The following is an 18,796-nucleotide window of genomic DNA, read 5'->3' on the forward strand; positions in this document are numbered from 1 at the left end:
CTAATCTTTAAAAAAAAAATTGAAAAGTCAAAATTAGGTTGTAACAGGGTAAAAATGGAAAGGGGAAGAAGGAATTTGAAGGAAACAGACTCAAGCCCTTTCTTTAGACTCTGTAAAGGTCAAAAGATGATGCATGTGATGCCATTCTACAATGGAGTACAACCAGGAGGTGGGAGGTCTTCTCTCAGTTTAGAATTAGTCACTCTACACTGTTTAAGTTTACTGTACTTTCTGATCCATCAGGAGGTGATCACTTGATGATCAACAGGAATTGCATAAAATAAAGTCTATCAAATTTTTTACTCCCTTCCTTGTGATACATAAAAAAACAAAAACAAAAATAAAAACAAAAAGAAACCCAGAATATTGCATCAGTCTCTAATAACTCATTCAAAATCCAAGCAAGCTGATCAACAGTATTGATATCTTTCTGAACTGATCTCTTTATTTGACATACAACTCAATAATTGCATACAATGTACTTTAAATAACTGTCTAATGACACATCTCCCAAAATAACTCAACTAAAGGCAACGAATTGGCAAAAACTTAAGTCTTGTTGGATGTGGAATGTAAGATAAAAAGCCACAGCGAACTATCCTTCATGCAACAATTTTACTTTTTCTTTTACATCAATGTAGTCATCAAATTTAGCTGCACATGTTATCTACAATATTTTCTGAGCCCTGATAACAGTTTACAGTTTAGTTATGACCCACACTTAAATGAACTTAATGGGTTCCGCTGTCTAATAATATAAATAAATAATGATTTACAATGGCAACCCAGCCTAGTCCATGTCAACATAACAACACAAATCCTTTCAAACTGACAGTCAATGCCTCATATTAATGAAAACACAGTCACGTGTCATTGCCATTTCTACACAAAAACAGTCTTTTGGCCAGACTCCACAGTAGAGCTCATAACCAAGTGGGGTCCATAAGTAAAGATAAAAATTTTAAGATGTGTGGTGCTGATCCTTTAACTGACTCTGTCTGAATTCTAATTCTCTCTTCTTGCTGCCAACTCTTGTGAATAACTTAAAGTTAGGAGAATTGGCAATATCAATGAAAAATAACCTATGGCTGATAAACCCAACTATTCTCATCACTTTCTAGATGAGTTATATTTTTACATTACAAAGAGAAGTTATAAATTAACCAGTTAGACCAAAGCCCATCCATGCAACCAGATTAAAAGAGCTGAGGACTTTGACTGTAACATCAAAGACCACTAATATAAGTTGAGAAATAATAGTCAAGTGTGGATTCAAAATAGGAAAAAAAATTAAAAACCAAAATAAAAAAGAGGCAAATGTGGTGAACCGTTCTGATAATGCCAAGATTATACTTTTTCCAAAGCCTTAGAGACAGATAACTCAACTTTTTTATACATATTGAACATACAAAGTTGAGTTTCAATACATAAATAAATTACTATTTCAGAAGTTCACCACTGAGAAAATACAACAAATTCTGATGTGAAAAATTCATACCATAAAAATTGGTCATAGATATAAATTATTTTTCAAGACCCTGGAGACTCTGTCTCCATTGACTTTTTCTGTAGAGAAAGCATCAACTGGAGAAAACGAATTATGCTATTAAGCCGTTCAAGTATAGAAGTCATCCCTAAAATAATAAGTTTGGGTTTATCCTGAAGTGGTAGTGCCGCAAGTACCCACCACATCCAATCTGGTCCATTGTTGCACAGCTGAATATCCTCTCTTAAGGCTGGGATGGGTCCAATAGCATTCATGATGCACTGTTGCTGCCTGGATGTCATTTGACTGAACCAAGTCTGTAATGTGTTGTGGCCAGTTCTGTTTAGTTCGTGGAGTTGTCTGATCTCATCTGCATCCTCAACCTGTTCATCCTTTAGCCATTCAACAGTTGCTGTATGGTAACCATCCAACATACCCCTAGACACAACATGGAAACGCTCTCCCCCTTCTGTATCCACAATTGAACGACCATCAGGAAGAAAATTCACTGACTTGATATTGAGCATAGTACCATAATCTGCAAAATTCTTGTTTGAGTCATCACTTGGGACACACATGCCAAATTGCTTTGAGCCTGAACTGACACAACGCCGTAACATCAGGCGATACCGTGGCTCAAATATGTGCAAAGGACATGGAACTTTTGGAACAGCTAGGGTGCAGACAAAAATAGGGACTTGTGCAAGGCCATCTTTTCCCACACTGAAGAGGAGGGAAAAGACATGAATTAAGTTCTAAGTGGTTGGTTCAACACTTTAATCACCAACTAGAATTCAATAACTGATGCCACACTAATAAGTGAGCTTTTCTATAAAAAGAAACAATTTCAAGGCTGAAGGTACCATTAACCCCACTGGTGGAAGCTATATTAAAAGACAAACAAAGTGCTGCATAAAGGTAAGAGAAATAAAGCAAAATTTCCCCACAGCCAGTTCAACTTTGACTTTGATCAGGGATTAAAGTTGTTAATGTCATAGTTTTGATTGAGTAGGAAAAAAAGCAATTACAATAAAATCCATCTCTAAATTATGACTTATGCCTCATATATTCTCCCAGGAGAGTGAGTTGGTTTGTTGTGTTCAAGTGCACTAAGAGGAGCCTAAATAGAAAATTGGCATCACGAAGAGAGAAATCAGGTTGTGTCAGTGAAGATGACCTAAATTTAAACAGAATCAAGTAAACAACCAAACAAAAAAGAAGAAATAAACAAAATTGAAGCCAATACAGAGGGGAAAAAGACATTTCAATACTACCAAGCAGACGGTTCATGAATGTATGCCTTGCAGACCTATTTTAAAGATGGCTACCTTACGTCCCGAAAAAATCAATTAGAAATGTTCAGTTTTATTAGGCCAGAATGTTCTTACATATGTATATACCATTCCCAAAAGTAGGTTAATTGTACAAAATAGGAATCGTCGATTTCGCCTCTTTAAATGTCAGGTTTTTCCTTTACTTTTTCGCAACACACGTGAAAGTCGGCTAATTACATAACGATCTTTCAATTATATAACCATTTTTCTTTCTTTTCCCCCAAGACTGTCGACCATGAAAGACTTGCAACTCTAAGGGATAGAAATGTTTCTCTTTAAAAATAATGTGGTTCCTATCAATCGTCGCACCAGAAAGACGATTTTACGACTCGAAAGTAAAGTAAAGTTTACTTCCAGGAAGCTTCACTGACGCAACAAACTGTTATGTAATCGTTATGTCATCTTCATTCTAAAATTGTTACCCACCTCGCGAGTTTCTCGATGCTTTCTTGATAATTTCTCTTCCTTTCGTTATAATATGCCGTGAAATAGTTGACCAAAATCAACTCCAGTACTTCAGTGACTTCCATGTTTGGTACTCCTCTGTCGTATTGATCAAGAACCGTCCGACAACATGGACATTCGACGCGATGGTCAAGGCATCGCTCCAGACATTCTCGACAAAAAGTGTGTCCACATATTGTAGTAATCGGTTGAAATAACAAATTAAAGCAAAGTTTGCATTCAAAGTCATCTAAATCTTTCAATTTATCCTCGTATGTTACTCCTGCTGTACAGTTTTCGCCCTTAGATTTTTTGTTTTGTTGTCTTTCGAAGTTACTGAGAGCTTCCTCGCTGTTTGAAAAGGACCGAGATCTTTGCCTTCTCCGTTTGAACATACTTCCAGACTGACTGCTCGAACATTTTGAAAAAGTATTTTCGCCAGAGTTATTTTTACTATTAACTTCTCCACTAAATGATCTTTCACCACCATGGGCAAGGGTATTGAAGTGCTTCCCTACACTTCCATTGAGTGCTTTTTCCTGCGGTGTCGCAACAAGTTTAGTACCTGCAGCTCTGAGTACCAGCAAAGTCCTATTCGAGTTTGTGAATTTTGGGCTCAACAATTGATGCAAGCTCTCTGTGAACTCCCGACGGTATCGCTCGCATCCAGGCGCTAGGGCAGAGCAGCGCAATAAAGCTAACACGCTCTCTTCGTGCTTGGATGAAAGAACTCCTTCGTGTTTAGCACAGTTCGCTAACACAGCAGCTTTCCTGTAGACAGTTCTTGCTGAAGTAGGGCGAAGTTTACATGCTTGCTCGATGTCTTGAAGCGCCAACTCAAATTGTTCAGTTTGGAGAAGTGCATCAGAACGCCAGCACAAACAGTGAAAATCATTAGCAGATACCGACAGAATCTTGGTAAAACAATCAACAGCTGATTTCGCGTCGTTCTCAGAGAGATGTTTATGTCCGACAAGTTTATCCACTTGATTCTGAAACTCCGAGGGAAACCATTTCTGAATGGAGTTCGTGATTAGTAAATTCACTGAGTGTTTCATATCTTCCGACTCAAACTTTCCGCATTTCGTACACTCCACTCGACCGGTGAACGAACGCTCCTCAATGAGGCAACTTTGACAAAATGTATGACCACAGGAGAGGGTAACTGGCTTCAGAAAAAGGCACTGACAAAGAGAGCAAATTAAAATATTTCCGCTGCTGTTTACCACTGGAGAACCTTTTCCTTCTTTCTTCTCTTTACATAGTTTGTTTCTTTGAAATTCCAACAGTGCGGTCACCAAAGATTCGATACGTTCCTTTGGTACAACTCCAACACGGAAAGCATTTGAATAAGCACTGAATGACTGATCGAGTTTTCCGTTTCGAGCCAACAATTCTCCCTGTTCCAAAAGAGAATCGAGAGTATTCTTTTTTGTATAACTTTTCTGGTCCCTAGACAAGTTTTCCATGAAAATTACACTACTTTAAAGACGGCAAAACAGAGAAAGTTCACGAACAACAGACAATGTAACGTGGTTTACAGAACTATCTGTGACAGCGGGCCACTTTAAGAGATGTTGTGCGTGAACTTTTCGATATTGTCACCGTTCAACCCACGTGACAATTACTAATCCCAAGTACCACTCACGTGTAATAACTCGCTGTGTACCAAAATACGTTTCCGGTAAACGTGAGCATACAATGGAGACTGTTTCGTTTGTGACTTTTCCGCAAAGAAAGATTCTAACATTAAGTTTCTGTCTTCAATACTTGATCAACCCTTACCCTTCCTCGAAATTAAATTCTATTTTATAACAGACTTCTTTCCTTTAAGTTCTTACGTAATATTTTGATTTATGCATATCGTTTAAATCCCGGCAGAGCCTCGTTCCCAAGACTTTTCAAAGTCCCTTCGGATTTTCAAGGGAAGGCTCGAGGGTTTTGCAGTGTTTGCAGTTCGCTTTCACAGGACCCAGCTGAAAGAATGGCGAGATTAAGAACTCGCCAGAAGCATTTTCGAATAATTTTTTTCTTAGAGTTAAAAATTAAATAAAATAAATTTGGAACACAGAGAGGGAAAATTCCGCCAAGTATGATGTCTGTAAAACGACCTATTCACGATTTACCATATAATTTAAAGATTTTATTACTTTAAGCAAAAGAATTCTCTACACACACAGTACAGACACCAATGAGTGTTTCTAGCCGCGGTTTACTGCCATAAAAAAAACAACAACAAACGAAAACAAGTGGAACTATACAAAGGCTCAATAACTGTTACATGAATGTTGTAAGAAATGGTGAACGTGATCAGGGAGGGGAGGTAGGGGGGGATGAATATACAGAATGGGGACGAGAGGGATTAAGAGAAAAGGACTCAAGAGAGGATAGCCGTCATCGGTTCTTCAGTGTTCCATCTTGGTCTCTTCATCTTTTGAGGCGTCCCCGCTTTCTTCAGCTGGAGGAGCCTTTTCTTTCTCCTCCTCTTCGACCGGCTGGGGTGAGTTGCTTTTTGCTGTGCAAAAACAAGCCAAAAATTGGAAAAGAGTCAGTTGCAGTGGATCGATGCGAGTCATTCATGTTGGTTTTGTTTGTTTTGGTTCTCAGATTTCTAAGTGGAAGCATTTACTTGAAAACATACACGTGATTACAACTTTCAGCCGTCATAAACATGTGCTATCGTGACTTGTTAATCTCCTTGATAAACTCGCGATTGGAACAAAGTCACGTTTCTTCAAGAGGTCACGCCACAAAAGGCTGTTAGGAGTAGTCACGTTTTTCAGATCTAATTACGAGTACAATCAACTAATACAGCAGATTATTGGCATAAGGCAACGTCAGAAGGAATAACAAGTGGCACGTGAGTCTCCTCGGCACATTTTCTCACAGTTACTATCATATCTTGCCGCTCCATAACGGAATACACTCATGGAGGAACCACACGAGCTGCTTCGCTGTAAAAAAGGGCTAACGCTCGAAACGTCTGCTTCAGAACCTCTCAACGGTGGCCAATTTACGACTCGGTTGATAAAACCAAAATATCTTGTAATACCCCCACCAACGCAGCACCAATTTCTTTGGAGGCTTACCCCCATTTTACATTAAAACCTTCCTCACGGTAATGAAGATACATTTAACATACAGGATAAACCATTTTCCCAGGCCACTGAAGTTCCGCCTTATAATGAAAACTCGAATAACCTAGGAACTCCACAGCGTATTGGTTTCAGGGTTTGTACAATATTCCATAAAACCAAATTGAAAATTAACGATTGTGAAAACAGGTTGTTCACTTGTTGTACACGGTGTAAGTCATAGCAGGGTTCTGATGAAACAGATAATCGTATAAATAAAGTAACCAACAACAAACCTGTACTGGTTGCTCCATTGTTTTCTGCATTGGACAAAGTATCTCTACAGAAAAACCCGTTAAGGTACACCATTAGAGTCTGATGTAGTTTTGCAAATTTCAAAGACTGTTAAGTTTTAATTATGTAAACCAAGTTGCAGCCAAAAATAATAATAAAAACTAAAAACAAATAAAGACGACAATGAAGAGAAAGGAAGCAAGAAAAATGTATTTTAGGGGGCACATGTTGCATCAAGATTATCAATTTCATTAAAGTATTGCAGGTTATCAAAACAGTTGCCAAAAGAGTAAAAAAAAAAAAAGAAAAAAAAAAAGAAAAAAATTCACATCACCAACTAAACATATGGCAAAATTTAAAACATTAAAGTACCCTATGCATAGTAAAAAGCAATTACCAAGGTAGCCCCATTGGAAAATCCAGCTGTTGACATGTTGTTTCACTGCTTGTTACACACAACTCACAGCTGGTCAAATAAATAAGGCACCCCCTTCCTCGGAATTACATCTCAATTCTCCAAAATAATCACAAACCCCATTCAATATAATCTACAAAGAATTTCCGAGGTGATCAATACATACCCATCAGTATTTGGAGGGGCGTCAGACTCCTGTACTTCCATAGCTTCTTCTGTATCCTCTTTCCCAGTAGTAGCACCTTCAGCAGCTTCAGGACTGCATATCAGTACCCCCCCCCAAAAAAGAAAAATCAGGAAAGTAAATGTACCTTGAGTGTCAAAATGAGTAGAGTGCATGACAAAACTCCTTCTGATTTTAATTCTTACCAACACTTCATTGTTCACCTCATACCATAAACATTTAAGATCTCGAGATATGTTAAAGTTCACAAGGCAACCAGGTGGACAATCAGACATGGTTTCATGCTATTCTGGTTAAAGATTTAATGAATGTAACCAAGAAGTTACAATTCATAGAACCAATGTTTCAACATTCCTGTCTAGCACCCTCATCAGTGGTGATCTAGTCACTGCAAGAAGAGGTCCTTTTATATGCTCACTGATTACCTTCCCTTTTGCCTTTGTTTGGAAGGCTGGCATATCCACACCACCACCTCCTTTAAAGCATGATGATGGTAGCTTACTTCCTGAAGCTTATTTACACCTCGTCAGAAAAAAGGGTAGCTCATTAGTGAACATATAAAAGGAACTCTTGGTGCAGCAATTAGATCACCCTTGATGAAGGCACGAGAGAAAGAGTGTCAAAATGTTGGGTCTAAGAATTGTAGCTTCTCAGTTACATTCATTAAATCTTTAAACCAGAGTAGCATCAAAACATGTCTGATTTAAGATCTGATGAGTAGTTCTCTGTTTTACCTGCTTTACAGAAAATTACTAACTTGATTAAGAAATAAAAGGAAAAAAGTGTACCTTTTTCTACTGGCTTCTTGTTCAGGAGGTGGCTCAGTTGACATCTCAGATGTAACACTAGCAACTGTCTGAGGGGACCCCTCCTTGGGAGTGCTTGTTGAGCTCTTGGGTTTCTCTTTCTCCTCCACAGGGGAGGTGCTGGGTTTTGAGGAGGGTGTGTTCTCATTTGACACAGCTGATGGTTTTGAGTCATCATTGACAGTATTTTCAACACCATTTGTGACCATTTTTTCCACTGGTGTACTGGATACTTTGGGTCGCTTGCGGGATCGCTTTGGCTCCTTTGGTGCCTGTATGTCTCTTCTGCTGTCTCCTTCATCTTCTGAATCTGACAATTCTTCCTGAGGTGCAACATGTTTGTCTGATGCACGGACTGTAAGGAAAAAAAAAGTAAAAAAACAGCTAGTTTCAGAACATATAACTTAACATGCCCCTCAGTGTTTAACCCTTTCACTTCCAAGATCTCATTACTAGTTCCCCTTACTCTCTGCCCTACAATTCTTATGATGTAAGTTTGGAGAATTTGCTACTGGATCAACTAATAATAACATTATTGATATTTTTCTTCATTCTCATCACTCATCTGCATTGAAATTATATAGTAACTCTTTGGGGTCAAAAGGTAAAGCTGTAAGTAAACATTGCGAACTACAGTGAAACCTCAAGTTTATGCTTTTAATTGTTTCCCTGAGAAAATGACAGGGAGAAAGGAAGAAATACTCACTACTTATTCTTCTGTCAGGTTCCATGTCCTCTTCATTGTCACTTTCCTCCAGAACTGGTGCATCATCAGGAATGGCTGAAAAAAAAAATATAAAAAGGTATGGATTGTTACACCTCATTACATACTAGGTACTTCCTCTTTGAGAAGTGAACATGGTTTTGTTGAATAAACTACAGTTAATTGATACAGAAGAAAAAGAAAAAAGTCTCCTACAAGTGCCATTTAGGGTAAATCTCCCTACAAAAGAAGAACTTATTAATTGCATTTAAGTAATGAAATTGATCACACATTAGGGATTTTTTTATCAGGTTTACAAACTACTAGCATTTCAAGCTCTACTAAGAGTAATCGTTCATTTTTTCTGAACAGCCACTCTTCAAAGGAGTCATCTGTAAAACTAGTCCCAAGAAGATCAACTTATGTTTTCAGAAACTTCAGATTAACATGACAAGAGATTAAAAACCCCACTGGTGGACAAGCAAGATTTATCAGGGTGCAATTTTCACTTACGGTGCATCTGTACTCCTGGAGCATGGGGAAGCATTCTCAAGTTTTCAAACAATCTCTGTCTACACACACACAAAAAAGTACGAGATTAGCAAGATTTGTATAGCTATCAACATTTTCAATACAGTTAGGATCTGAACATGTTCTCTGTTTGCATGGCAACAACCTGGATTATAACACACATAACAAGGAACTGCATAGCGCTAAACAAACAACATAATTAAGGAAGTCTATGGCATATGCCTTGTGATTTTATGGAAAAATAATCTTAAAGAGAAAAACTAGTCTTAATTCTTACTTGATCTTTTCCAGGTAATCATTTGTGTTTTGGTTGGCCATATTGGATGGACTAATGTGGAGTTTGAAGTCTGGACCAAAGTACTCAAAGTAATCATTGTAGGGAAGTTCTAGAAATAAAGAAAGAAGAAGATTTGGAAGGAGAAAGCAGAAATTTTGAACTATATGTTAAACTTTGGAGGCTATTTACAATGAACACACAGCTGAAGAAAGTACAAGGCCAAATTATCCAGGAATTCCATCAACAATGAGACTTGAAAGTCTTCCCTGAATCCTAAACTAGACTAACAATGAAGAGAAGAATATTGACTGTTCTTCTGACTGTCTACAAATACAACTAAGTTGAAAGAGACAATATGTAGACAATTAGTTAACATACAATGTTAACAAATCTGGATTCTTCATTTTAGGTGTTTTGAATAATTTCATTTTTTCATTTGTGGGAAATTTTCTTGATTAAAATGTAAACCAACAAAATCAAAATTTATAGTTAGAGTTATGCCTACCATTTGCAATATCAGAATCCAAAGCTACTGCTGTCTCAAATGTCCAGCATCTTGCAACATTCCTGATTGTGTATCCCCCTCCTCCAAGAACTAACAATGGAAGATTGAACTTCTTCACAAAATTCACACACTGAGCATGGCCTATGGAGAAATCATGGTAAATCAGATAAGTAAATCTTGATGCAGAGATTAAATTAATCCAAAGATAGCAATTTACACTCTTTGTATACAATCAGTTGACAGCAGAAACTAAAATGTTATTGTGAATCATCTTTGACTGGCCCACCAAGAGTAGCTTGCTGATTTGTGGGTAAGTCCAATGTAGCAATAAGAAGGTAAGTTGGAATCTTTGTCAAAATACCAACACTGACACTACCTTTGAGTGACAGATTGAAGCAGCCAAGTCTGTCTCCAGCCAAAGAGTCTGCTCCACACTGAAGCACAACAGCATTTGGTTTGTATACTTCCATTACCTTTGAGACAACCTGATGGGTGAAATTGGATAAAATAGTTGCAATCATCACTTGCTACAAGAGCAAGTTGAAAGAAAAAAATGGAAAATTAGACAAAACAAACCATTGATTGAAACTTACAGGATTGAAAATTTGTTCATAAGACTCATCATCAATTCCATCTCTAAGAGGAAAATTCACAGCATAATATTTCCCTTTTCCTGCTCCAATATCCTGTGAATAAATGAAGAGAAACAATTAGTAAGAATGGACCCTCCAAGCAGTTTTAACTTTAATTAAATAAAGGTAAGCAGCTAGTTACACTCCTCATCATCTCACATGCTTCCTTTGCAGATTAAGCATTGAATTCTACTGTTTTGCTGTGAAGAGAGCTGCCAAAAACATTTTGAAGAAATCTTATAGGTAACAATGCATTATAACATTGACTACTCACCCTCAAATCACCAGTTCCAGGGAAATATTCTCCATATTTGTGAAACGACACTGTCATGACACGATCAGTGGTATAGAATGCCTCTTCTACTCCATCACCATGGTGAATGTCAATATCAATGTATAATACACGCTGGTGGTACCTGGCACAATAAGAGATTTAATTACAATTTATAAAGTGCACTGGTTATAAAGCCCAAAAGAGTCTTTCACATTTCTTGGATCTGACCATGCAATGTTCAATAGTGTATTTACTATGTTGAAATAAATGAGCAATGACACTTCTGGTTCATCTACTCACTCACAGTGCGTGAATGTAATAAAAAAAGACTAGACAGTCAAGGAACTCCCAACATATTCTGCCCCACAGTTGGTTTCAAATCTGATTGGCTTTAATAACCAATCATTTCTGCTAACTATGGATTTTTGTTAATGGGATATAAGATATTACAACAGAGTTTGCTTGCCTCTGCAGCTGAAGATGTTTCTAAGTAAAAACCGATGAAGAGTGTTCATTATATTTGTTTTTCAGGCTCAAATTTTAACCAAGTTATAACTAATACTTGCAGCAATTCCATAGTTTAGCTTGAAAAGCATTCTCGATATTTTTTAAACTCAGAAAAAACACTGCACAAGAAATGTGACTGGCTAGCAAACACTTCATTCAAAAATAAAGCCCTTCTGGACATTAACAAAATAATTCTTTTTGGACTTCTTCCAGTTTACTCCTTACTCTCAACAACAGTTTTTTCTGGTAAACAAATTTGGAATTTTCATACTTTTAAACATTTCCTTCTTCTGTGGAAACCCAGATAATAACACTAGATAAAACAACACTCACTTCAGAAGCTCTAAAATGGCCAGAACAATATCATTGACATAACAAAACCCTGATGCTTCAGATTTCTTAGCATGATGCAGGCCACCAGCCCAGTTTATAGCCACGTCTGTCTGTTGTTTATTTAGCTTCACTGCTCCAGCTGAAAAAATATCCCAAAAAATAATAAAATTTATCACAGTCACTTCACAACTCAAGATTCTAGTGGATTAAAATAAAAATAGAGTAGGATAATTTTGTAGTGAACAACTTTATGTCTCACATACCAATTGATCCGCCTGTTGAAAGCTGACAGAACTCAAACAAACCATCAAAGACAGGGCAGTCCTCACCAACATTGACTGATACATAAAGAAAACAGTCCATACAAATAAGTTATTTTTATTTCCTAATTTAGCTTAATTACCTTATGTACAAAGATCAATAGCCATATTGCTTCTAGGAAAAAATTAATGGTGGACTATGATCTAGAGAGTTTAAATCAAAGATTTGTAACAAATTAACCAATGCCAGCAGAGTAAAATGATAGAGACCATGAACAACAAAAATTCTTATACAAAATAAAATGACACATAATGGCACAAAAGGTGTCTTCTATCATTGACAATGTGATTACTCTAAGCCTGGAGTGAATTATTTTCAAAATCCATAAGTTTTAGAAACAAATCATAATTTACCAATATTGTTTACAACACACCAAGCTACTCACTGATAATTAGAGGAGAATGGTTTAAAAAGTAAAATAAAAATCCATCTAGCAGTATGTAATAATTGATAGGCGTTACAAATCAAGAAATTCTGTAAATCTATTATAATTCACAATTTAGTAAGACAAAAAACTTTCAGTTAAAGCGTAAATCCCAAACCACTGAAGTATAATTCATAATTTTAAATATCCAGTTTACCTAGGACTGTATCGATGATGTAGAAAACTGTATTATAATAAAGAACTTTGTAAACACATCGACAAAAACAACTCACGAACTACTGAACACGGGAAAGTTGAAAGAATGCAAAGGGAAATGAAAGCACATTTGTGTTCATTCAATAATTTTCTAGCCACTCACATCTCTGCATTTGCTTTGTGTATTCGGACATGTTGTCGGGTCTTATAGTCTTTAAGAATTTTATGTAATCATCTGAATGGTATTTAGTCATCTCGTCCAGGTTTGCTTTGTGTGGACGCTAAAATGAAGAAACGTGAATTGGTGAAATGACATTTCATTCAAATGAAAGAACTGACAGTTTTTAAATCAACGTTCTCGCAAACTCTAAGTCTAGCTTTTATACTTACGTAGATCTCCATTTTCCTATACAGGCCATAGTTAAGAAGCAAGTTGTGGGTCATTCGAATACGATGTGGCTTCATGGGATGGCCTTGACCGTAGTAGTAGTTACCAATGTCACCTTTGTTCGGAACACGAAAAAGACATTAGGACACGAAGACAAAATTCAATGATTTCCGCTTAAAAATAGGGGAAAATTTTCATACAACTCATCTTGAATACATTTCCTCGAGACAAAGTGGACGTTGGCAGCAGATTCGTATCTTACCATCGTAATAATAGCAAACTCTTTTCTTTCCGCCAGTAGTTGTGTACGCCATGCCGGTGATAACTCTTGCTTGCTCGGCGCTTACTTTGAACGCGACTTAGTCACGTGATCGTCTTAAGCCAATTGGAGAAGGTATTTTTTGGCTAATTAATTAGATTCCATTACTTCTCAATAAGCCTGACGGCTATTAATCCATAAATGGGTTCTACAGATAATCAAAGAAACATGTGAACATTTTTTTTTGCTGAGGCCTGGAAGAAAAGCCTTTGTTACGATTTTAAAAATTTATTCCGGTTTTCCAACGGGAACTTTTACTGGAAATACCGAAAATCAGGCAGGCCTTCGAAACCTTAATCTCATTCATTTTTCATTTCCACAAGAATAGAAAGAAATTTTGGACGTGCAGCCATCAAGTGACCACTAAATACATCTTTGCCAATAAATTACTCTTTATTATCGCTATGGATCACATATTTTCTTGGGTATGGAGGCAAAGAAATTGTTCTGCTGGTTTTCTTAACAAGTCCATCCCCTCGTTCTCTCACAAGAAAGAATCCGTTTCTGTGATCTCTACAACCGCCCGGTTAGGTGAATAATTTGGGCACTGGGCTGCCGCAAGGAAGGGAGTGGGAGACAAAGGGCCCGATGCGCGCGGTTTGTGGCCTAACCTGTACCTTTTTTTTTTTTTACTGTCGTGGCTCTGGAAAAATGAGCGGATAAACCGCCAAGGAAAGTAAAGTCTTCACTATTGTACAAGGGCTGATGTAGGTGTGCCCTTTTACTTTTGAGAATTTTTTGGCTTTTTTCTCCTATTTCGACAAAGGGTCTATCAAGTGATGCATATGTGTTACTGATGTGGCGTGAGGTTGCTCTCTCAACCAAATATTCCACTCCCTCCCCCCTCCCCTCCCGTCTGAATTCATAGGATCTGCCCCTGATTCATCATGTAAATTTATTCGTTCGTTTGTTGGCTTCGTCACGTATTCTTTTAGGAAACTGAGGTTAGGTCGATTGTTATTACGGAGAATTTATAGAAGATTGTAAGAAATTCCTAGGTGCAATCACCAGTTAACTAACATTTGCTCGATCTCAGGTCCAATTAGAACACGGACACGGGCTCCTCGAGAAAAAAATTAACAACAGAGACAATATTTATTGGAATTTTTTGTCAGAACCGACCACTTCCTTATTTATTGTATATAGGAATGAAAGATACTCGGGACGGTGCTAAAAAGCACTGAGACATTGATGAGACAATTGGATTATTAGACTGTAAATAAAACTAAATTAATTGGAGCTATCAACAAGAATTAAGAGAATAAACGTTATTAATTAGTGTATGAGTTCTAATCAAAAGAGTAATATCTTTTATAATCCTCCACTAGTTTTTTCCCGGAACAATTTGGATTTATCCTGATTAAAAAGTCACATTTTATAATTCATCGTGGCTTGAATCTTCAGGCTCATCCTCAATGAAGACTTTATAATTTTTCATAATCTCATCCATGGTAAGTTTGCCATCTTTGTCTTCATCAGCCTCTTTTATGAGTGTTTTAGGTTCTTCAGTGGAGAAGTCATCATCTGGGAACAGCCAGCTTTTCATCTCTTCTTTGTCCAGTTTGCCATTCTTGTCCTTATCAAAGTTGTTGGCGAAATCCTTTTCCATTTCTTCTTTAGCGTCATCATTTACATCACTGAATGTAGCTGCACAATAAAATTTGACAAATAAATATGAAATACTAATGTTGACATTGGGGATGGATGGTTAGGACCGGAGCAGAAAAAGCCTGGTGAGAAGTTTTCTCACTCAGTTCCAGGCAGGGTAGTTTATCTCACTTCAATGGTATTTTTTTTACCTAAAAATTCTTTCTTTGATATTTGACCATCCTTATCTTTGTCGTGTTTTTTGAGGCTATCTTCGATGGTAAATTCCGTCATTCTTGGATTATCCTGCAAAACAAATAAAATTATTATGATTTTTGCCTATTTTGACCCAGTAATTTTTTTTTTCATGAAAGGGATTGTGGGCTTTAATAAAATAATATTTCCTCGTACCCCTGGGTGGTAAAATGCCATGTATTCCTCCAAGTCTAACTTCCCGTCTCCATCTTCATCAGCAAATTTAAATTTTTCTTCATCTTCTTTCATTTGTTCTTTGGCGTCTTCATCTTTACCATCATCAGAGAAATGACCTTTTTTGAATTCCTCCCATGATACCTTGCCATCTTTGTCTGTCAACAAACGTTAACAAATTTGTACGTCAAATACTGGCAGTTAATATTACCATTGGTGCCGTTGCTTCTGAAAATGAACGCAAGCATTTAAAGTCGGACTTCCGAAAACGGGCACAAGAGTTCGAAAAACGGCCAAAAACGAGACCATAACGTCCACTGTCTGAAAACGAACGGCGCCGTCCGAAAACGGATGGAAGTGTCCGAACTCGAACGAGACCGTTCGAAAACGGATGGAAGTGTCGGAAATAGAATAAATCCGTTCCAAAAACAGACGTAAGTGTTCTAATATTAAGTTTAATTTACGCAAAGCCTAAATATTGGTTTAGAACTAAACTTCATATATATACTAGTTGTTTGCGTGGTCCGCCACGGAAAAGCTAAACCTAATTCTAAACCTTATAGAACTCTTGGTTGTCGATTAGTACAGGGAAGAATTATTATTCACCTGACCAGTGACCAGTGAGAAGAGTGACCAGCTAATATATTGTATGAGCTAAAATATACCAGCATATACTGACCCTCATCGTGTTGTTTCATGGTTTCCATGACTTCTTTTTTCCTGTATTCCTTTGTAGTTACGTGAAATCTCTGTCTGATCTCATCCTCTGTCAACACTCCGTCCTTATTCAGATCTACTTCATCTTTGATTAGTTGCGCCAGTTTGGTTTTTGCGTCTTCGGGGGAAAGCCCTTTGAATTCAGTGTAGTTGTCTCCTGGAGAGGGTTTGAGAGGATTCAACAATAAGACAGTGAGAAGTGCTGAGAAAGACCAATTGAGAGGCTAAATAAAAATTTTAGTCTCAGTTACAGATGATATTGGCGCAGGAAAACTTAAGTTATCTTTTTTATTACTACGTTTCCTTTCACCGCCCCCTACAATACCGTCCCTACCCGTCGGATATTATTTTCTCTGACAAAGAAGCAAATAAATCACCTGTGTCATAATCTATTCCCCTCAATACCTGTACCTGAATTTTAAGTTTGTAAAACAGTTTTGTAACATTTAACTTTTGCATTTTTAATCGCACGAGCACGGTAAAAGAAGGACAATGAAAAAAGTTCAGGGGTTAAATTCAACCTTCTCCTAGCGCGGAATGTTTTGCGATTTATTTAATTTTTCCTTCTTAAATGCTGTACACTTTACATTCCTTACCATTAATTAACACTTCCTTAAAAACATCGCAAATCCGGTTTTTAGAAAGGCCATCTCCGAAAATTTCGAAAAACCTTGAGGCCCTTGATTGTAAAACTTGGAAGTTCAAAAAGTAACTAAGTGGCTGCATTGACAAATATCTCCTGGGAAAGCTCAAGTTCTAAATTCACAAAGCTCTCCTTTTCCTTTCTTTTCCAACACCTGTCCCAGTATACTACTTAAAAACTTAGTAGGTATCCATTTAATATTTGCTATGAACTCTCAAAGTTCAATTCATTCCAAAAAGGCCGGGTTGAATTATATTTATCGAGCCAGATTTTTAATGTATTTTACATAGAGGTGTCTTGGCGAACAGGTGATCATCAGAGTGCAATGCTAACTTACCTAAAAATGCGTCGTGTTCAAGGTGACTTTGATCATTTTCATCTTCTCCTCCATCATCTCCTTGACTTTCATCTTCTTCATCATCATCGTTGTCATCTTCCATTTTATCGTCGTCTTTTTCCTCATCCTCTGTTTCCTCCTCATCAGCAGGATTCTGCTCGTCTACATGGTCTGCCATTTCTTCATCGTGTTCGTCTTCGTCGTGTTCATCTTCTGAATGTCCAGGCTTCAAATGATCATCTTCCGTGAAAGCAAAACTCACAGTGATACCTAAAATTAACAGAGCTAACCACCAAGAACGAAACATGTCGATCAGTCAGATGTAGTTTTGCTGTGCTCTAAGGTTGGAGTTATAACAGCTCTTTGTTCTTTATAATGTGATGTCCCAACCAAGACAGCGAAGTTCAAATTTAAGACACGTGTATTTGGATTTCGTAGCAATGCGTGCCGCTTTCGGAGTGGTAGGTAAAGCTAAACATTACCAGCTCTCTCATCCTTAGCACAATGTTTTGGTTCTCATTAGATAGAACATAAATGGAACACCTTGGTAAACATATTTGGCATTCATAGATTGGATGTGAAAAGAAAATAATTGAATATTTAAACTTGTAGCAAATTAGCCACCTCAATTCAACTGCTCTTTCTCGCGTAACCACATGGTTGGTTGTCCAATATTTTTATGTTAAAGTTAAAAGTGTTAATGATTAGTTTGGTCGACTAGCGCTGGTAACTGAGACCCGAAAATTGATTAATGCGGATGAAGATCTAAAAGACTGTATTAAGTGGTTTGAAAGCAGGTAGTATTGGCATTCAATTAAATAGTGATTTTGAAACGCAAATCAGCAATATTGGTGAAAAGGCTAGTTACCTGTAGACAACTTCTTTGTAAAAATTATGAAAAAAATACTTCCCTTTTAACCTTCCCCAGTTATATTGACATATGAAACTGTTCTTTCCAAGAGTACTTAAAAGTGGTTTATCATTTGTTTAGCGGCATCTACCCTCTGGTCTTACCCGACATGACAAACAATCCATGACTTCTCCAAGCTGCAAGAGCTGTTTTGTCCACGTTGTTATGATTAAAGAACTTTTGGAACAGTACTAAACTAATAAGTCACGATTAGTGAGAGAAGGAATGGTCGACTGTCATAACAAAGGCGTGGTCTTTAGCGCCTACGGCTTTTTCTTAGGAGCTCACGGTTAAGTGATAAAGTAATCAAGTGTTTCACCCTAATTCACAAATATCACGAAGGCTGACGGGTCGATTTTGGCAGTAGAGAGGGAGGGGGAGTGAGAGGGATGAGCGGGGGGGAGGGGGTGAAAAGGCTGATTGAGACGAACAAAAAAGAATGAAGGCTTCGCTGGCGAGAAAAGAGGTTTTGTGTGTTTTGCCTCCGGAATAAAAGTATGAGACGGTGAAAACGACGTTATGACCACCAAAAAGGCCACAGCTTGCAAAGGAAACACGGTGGAAAAAATGATGATGGTAACAATGATAACGGCATACAACACACTGTAACACTTTTAAGCAAATGAAGCAGTTGAGAAATAAGACCTGAAAAAAATTCAGGCCTGAACGGGAATCGAACCCATGACCTCTGCGATACCGGTGCAGCGCTCTAACCAACTGAGCTATCAAGCCAACTGGGAGCTGGTCAATTGTGAGTTCTTTATAT

General features: G+C 37.5%; 3 protein-coding genes across 3 annotated transcripts; all 3 read right to left on the minus strand.

Annotated features, from left to right (window-relative positions):
* Positions 1 to 419: 419 nt before the first annotated feature.
* On the minus strand, positions 420 to 5,243 carry LOC113665132 (LON peptidase N-terminal domain and RING finger protein 1). The gene is made up of 2 exons (XM_027180783.2): positions 3,247 to 5,243; positions 420 to 2,209 (listed from the first exon to the last, which is right to left on the minus strand). Exons 1-2 carry the CDS (start codon positions 4,731 to 4,733, stop codon positions 1,531 to 1,533), a joined length of 2,166 nt encoding a protein of 721 aa, XP_027036584.2. The 5' UTR covers positions 4,734 to 5,243; the 3' UTR covers positions 420 to 1,530.
* A 142-nt stretch (positions 5,244 to 5,385) lies between these two features.
* Positions 5,386 to 13,461, minus strand: LOC113665133 (histone deacetylase 1). Its single transcript, XM_027180784.2, has 16 exons — positions 13,351 to 13,461; positions 13,091 to 13,203; positions 12,864 to 12,981; positions 12,063 to 12,137; positions 11,800 to 11,938; positions 10,960 to 11,101; positions 10,647 to 10,739; positions 10,430 to 10,538; positions 10,054 to 10,194; positions 9,549 to 9,657; positions 9,254 to 9,312; positions 8,744 to 8,818; positions 8,020 to 8,392; positions 7,214 to 7,306; positions 6,635 to 6,678; positions 5,386 to 5,779 (listed from the first exon to the last, which is right to left on the minus strand). Exons 1-16 carry the CDS (start codon positions 13,400 to 13,402, stop codon positions 5,670 to 5,672), a joined length of 1,845 nt encoding a protein of 614 aa, XP_027036585.2. The 5' UTR covers positions 13,403 to 13,461; the 3' UTR covers positions 5,386 to 5,669.
* A 1,022-nt stretch (positions 13,462 to 14,483) lies between these two features.
* Positions 14,484 to 17,580, minus strand: LOC113665130 (reticulocalbin-2). Its single transcript, XM_027180781.2, has 5 exons — positions 17,121 to 17,580; positions 16,103 to 16,297; positions 15,406 to 15,581; positions 15,207 to 15,300; positions 14,484 to 15,054 (listed from the first exon to the last, which is right to left on the minus strand). The coding sequence occupies exons 1-5, from the start codon at positions 17,425 to 17,427 to the stop codon at positions 14,783 to 14,785; spliced, it is 1,044 nt and encodes a 347-aa protein (XP_027036582.2). The 5' UTR covers positions 17,428 to 17,580; the 3' UTR covers positions 14,484 to 14,782.
* Positions 17,581 to 18,796: the final 1,216 nt, after the last annotated feature.

This window comes from Pocillopora damicornis, chromosome 12, assembly GCF_964200805.1.
Source record: "Pocillopora damicornis chromosome 12, jaPocDami1.2, whole genome shotgun sequence".
Lineage (NCBI taxonomy): Eukaryota > Metazoa > Cnidaria > Anthozoa > Scleractinia > Pocilloporidae > Pocillopora > Pocillopora damicornis.

Coding starts and splice junctions, on each gene's coding strand:
- LOC113665132 (XM_027180783.2), bottom strand. CDS start 4,733: ATGGAAAACTTGTCTAGGGACCAGAAAAGTTATACAAAAAAGAATACT. Junction 2,210..3,246: donor AGCATCGAGAAACTCGCGAG/GTGGGTAACAAT, acceptor CCTCCTCTTCAG/TGTGGGAAAAGATGGCCTTG.
- LOC113665130 (XM_027180781.2), bottom strand. CDS start 17,427: ATGTTTCGTTCTTGGTGGTTAGCTCTGTTAATTTTAGGTATCACTGTG. Junction 15,301..15,405: donor TGGCATTTTACCACCCAGGG/GTACGAGGAAAT, acceptor TTTGTTTTGCAG/GATAATCCAAGAATGACGGA. Junction 15,055..15,206: donor ATCAAAGAAAGAATTTTTAG/GTAAAAAAAATA, acceptor TTTATTGTGCAG/CTACATTCAGTGATGTAAAT.
- LOC113665133 (XM_027180784.2), bottom strand. CDS start 13,402: ATGGCGTACACAACTACTGGCGGAAAGAAAAGAGTTTGCTATTATTAC. Junction 10,740..10,959: donor CTGGAACTGGTGATTTGAGG/GTGAGTAGTCAA, acceptor ATTTATTCACAG/GATATTGGAGCAGGAAAAGG. Junction 10,539..10,646: donor ATGAACAAATTTTCAATCCT/GTAAGTTTCAAT, acceptor TTCACCCATCAG/GTTGTCTCAAAGGTAATGGA.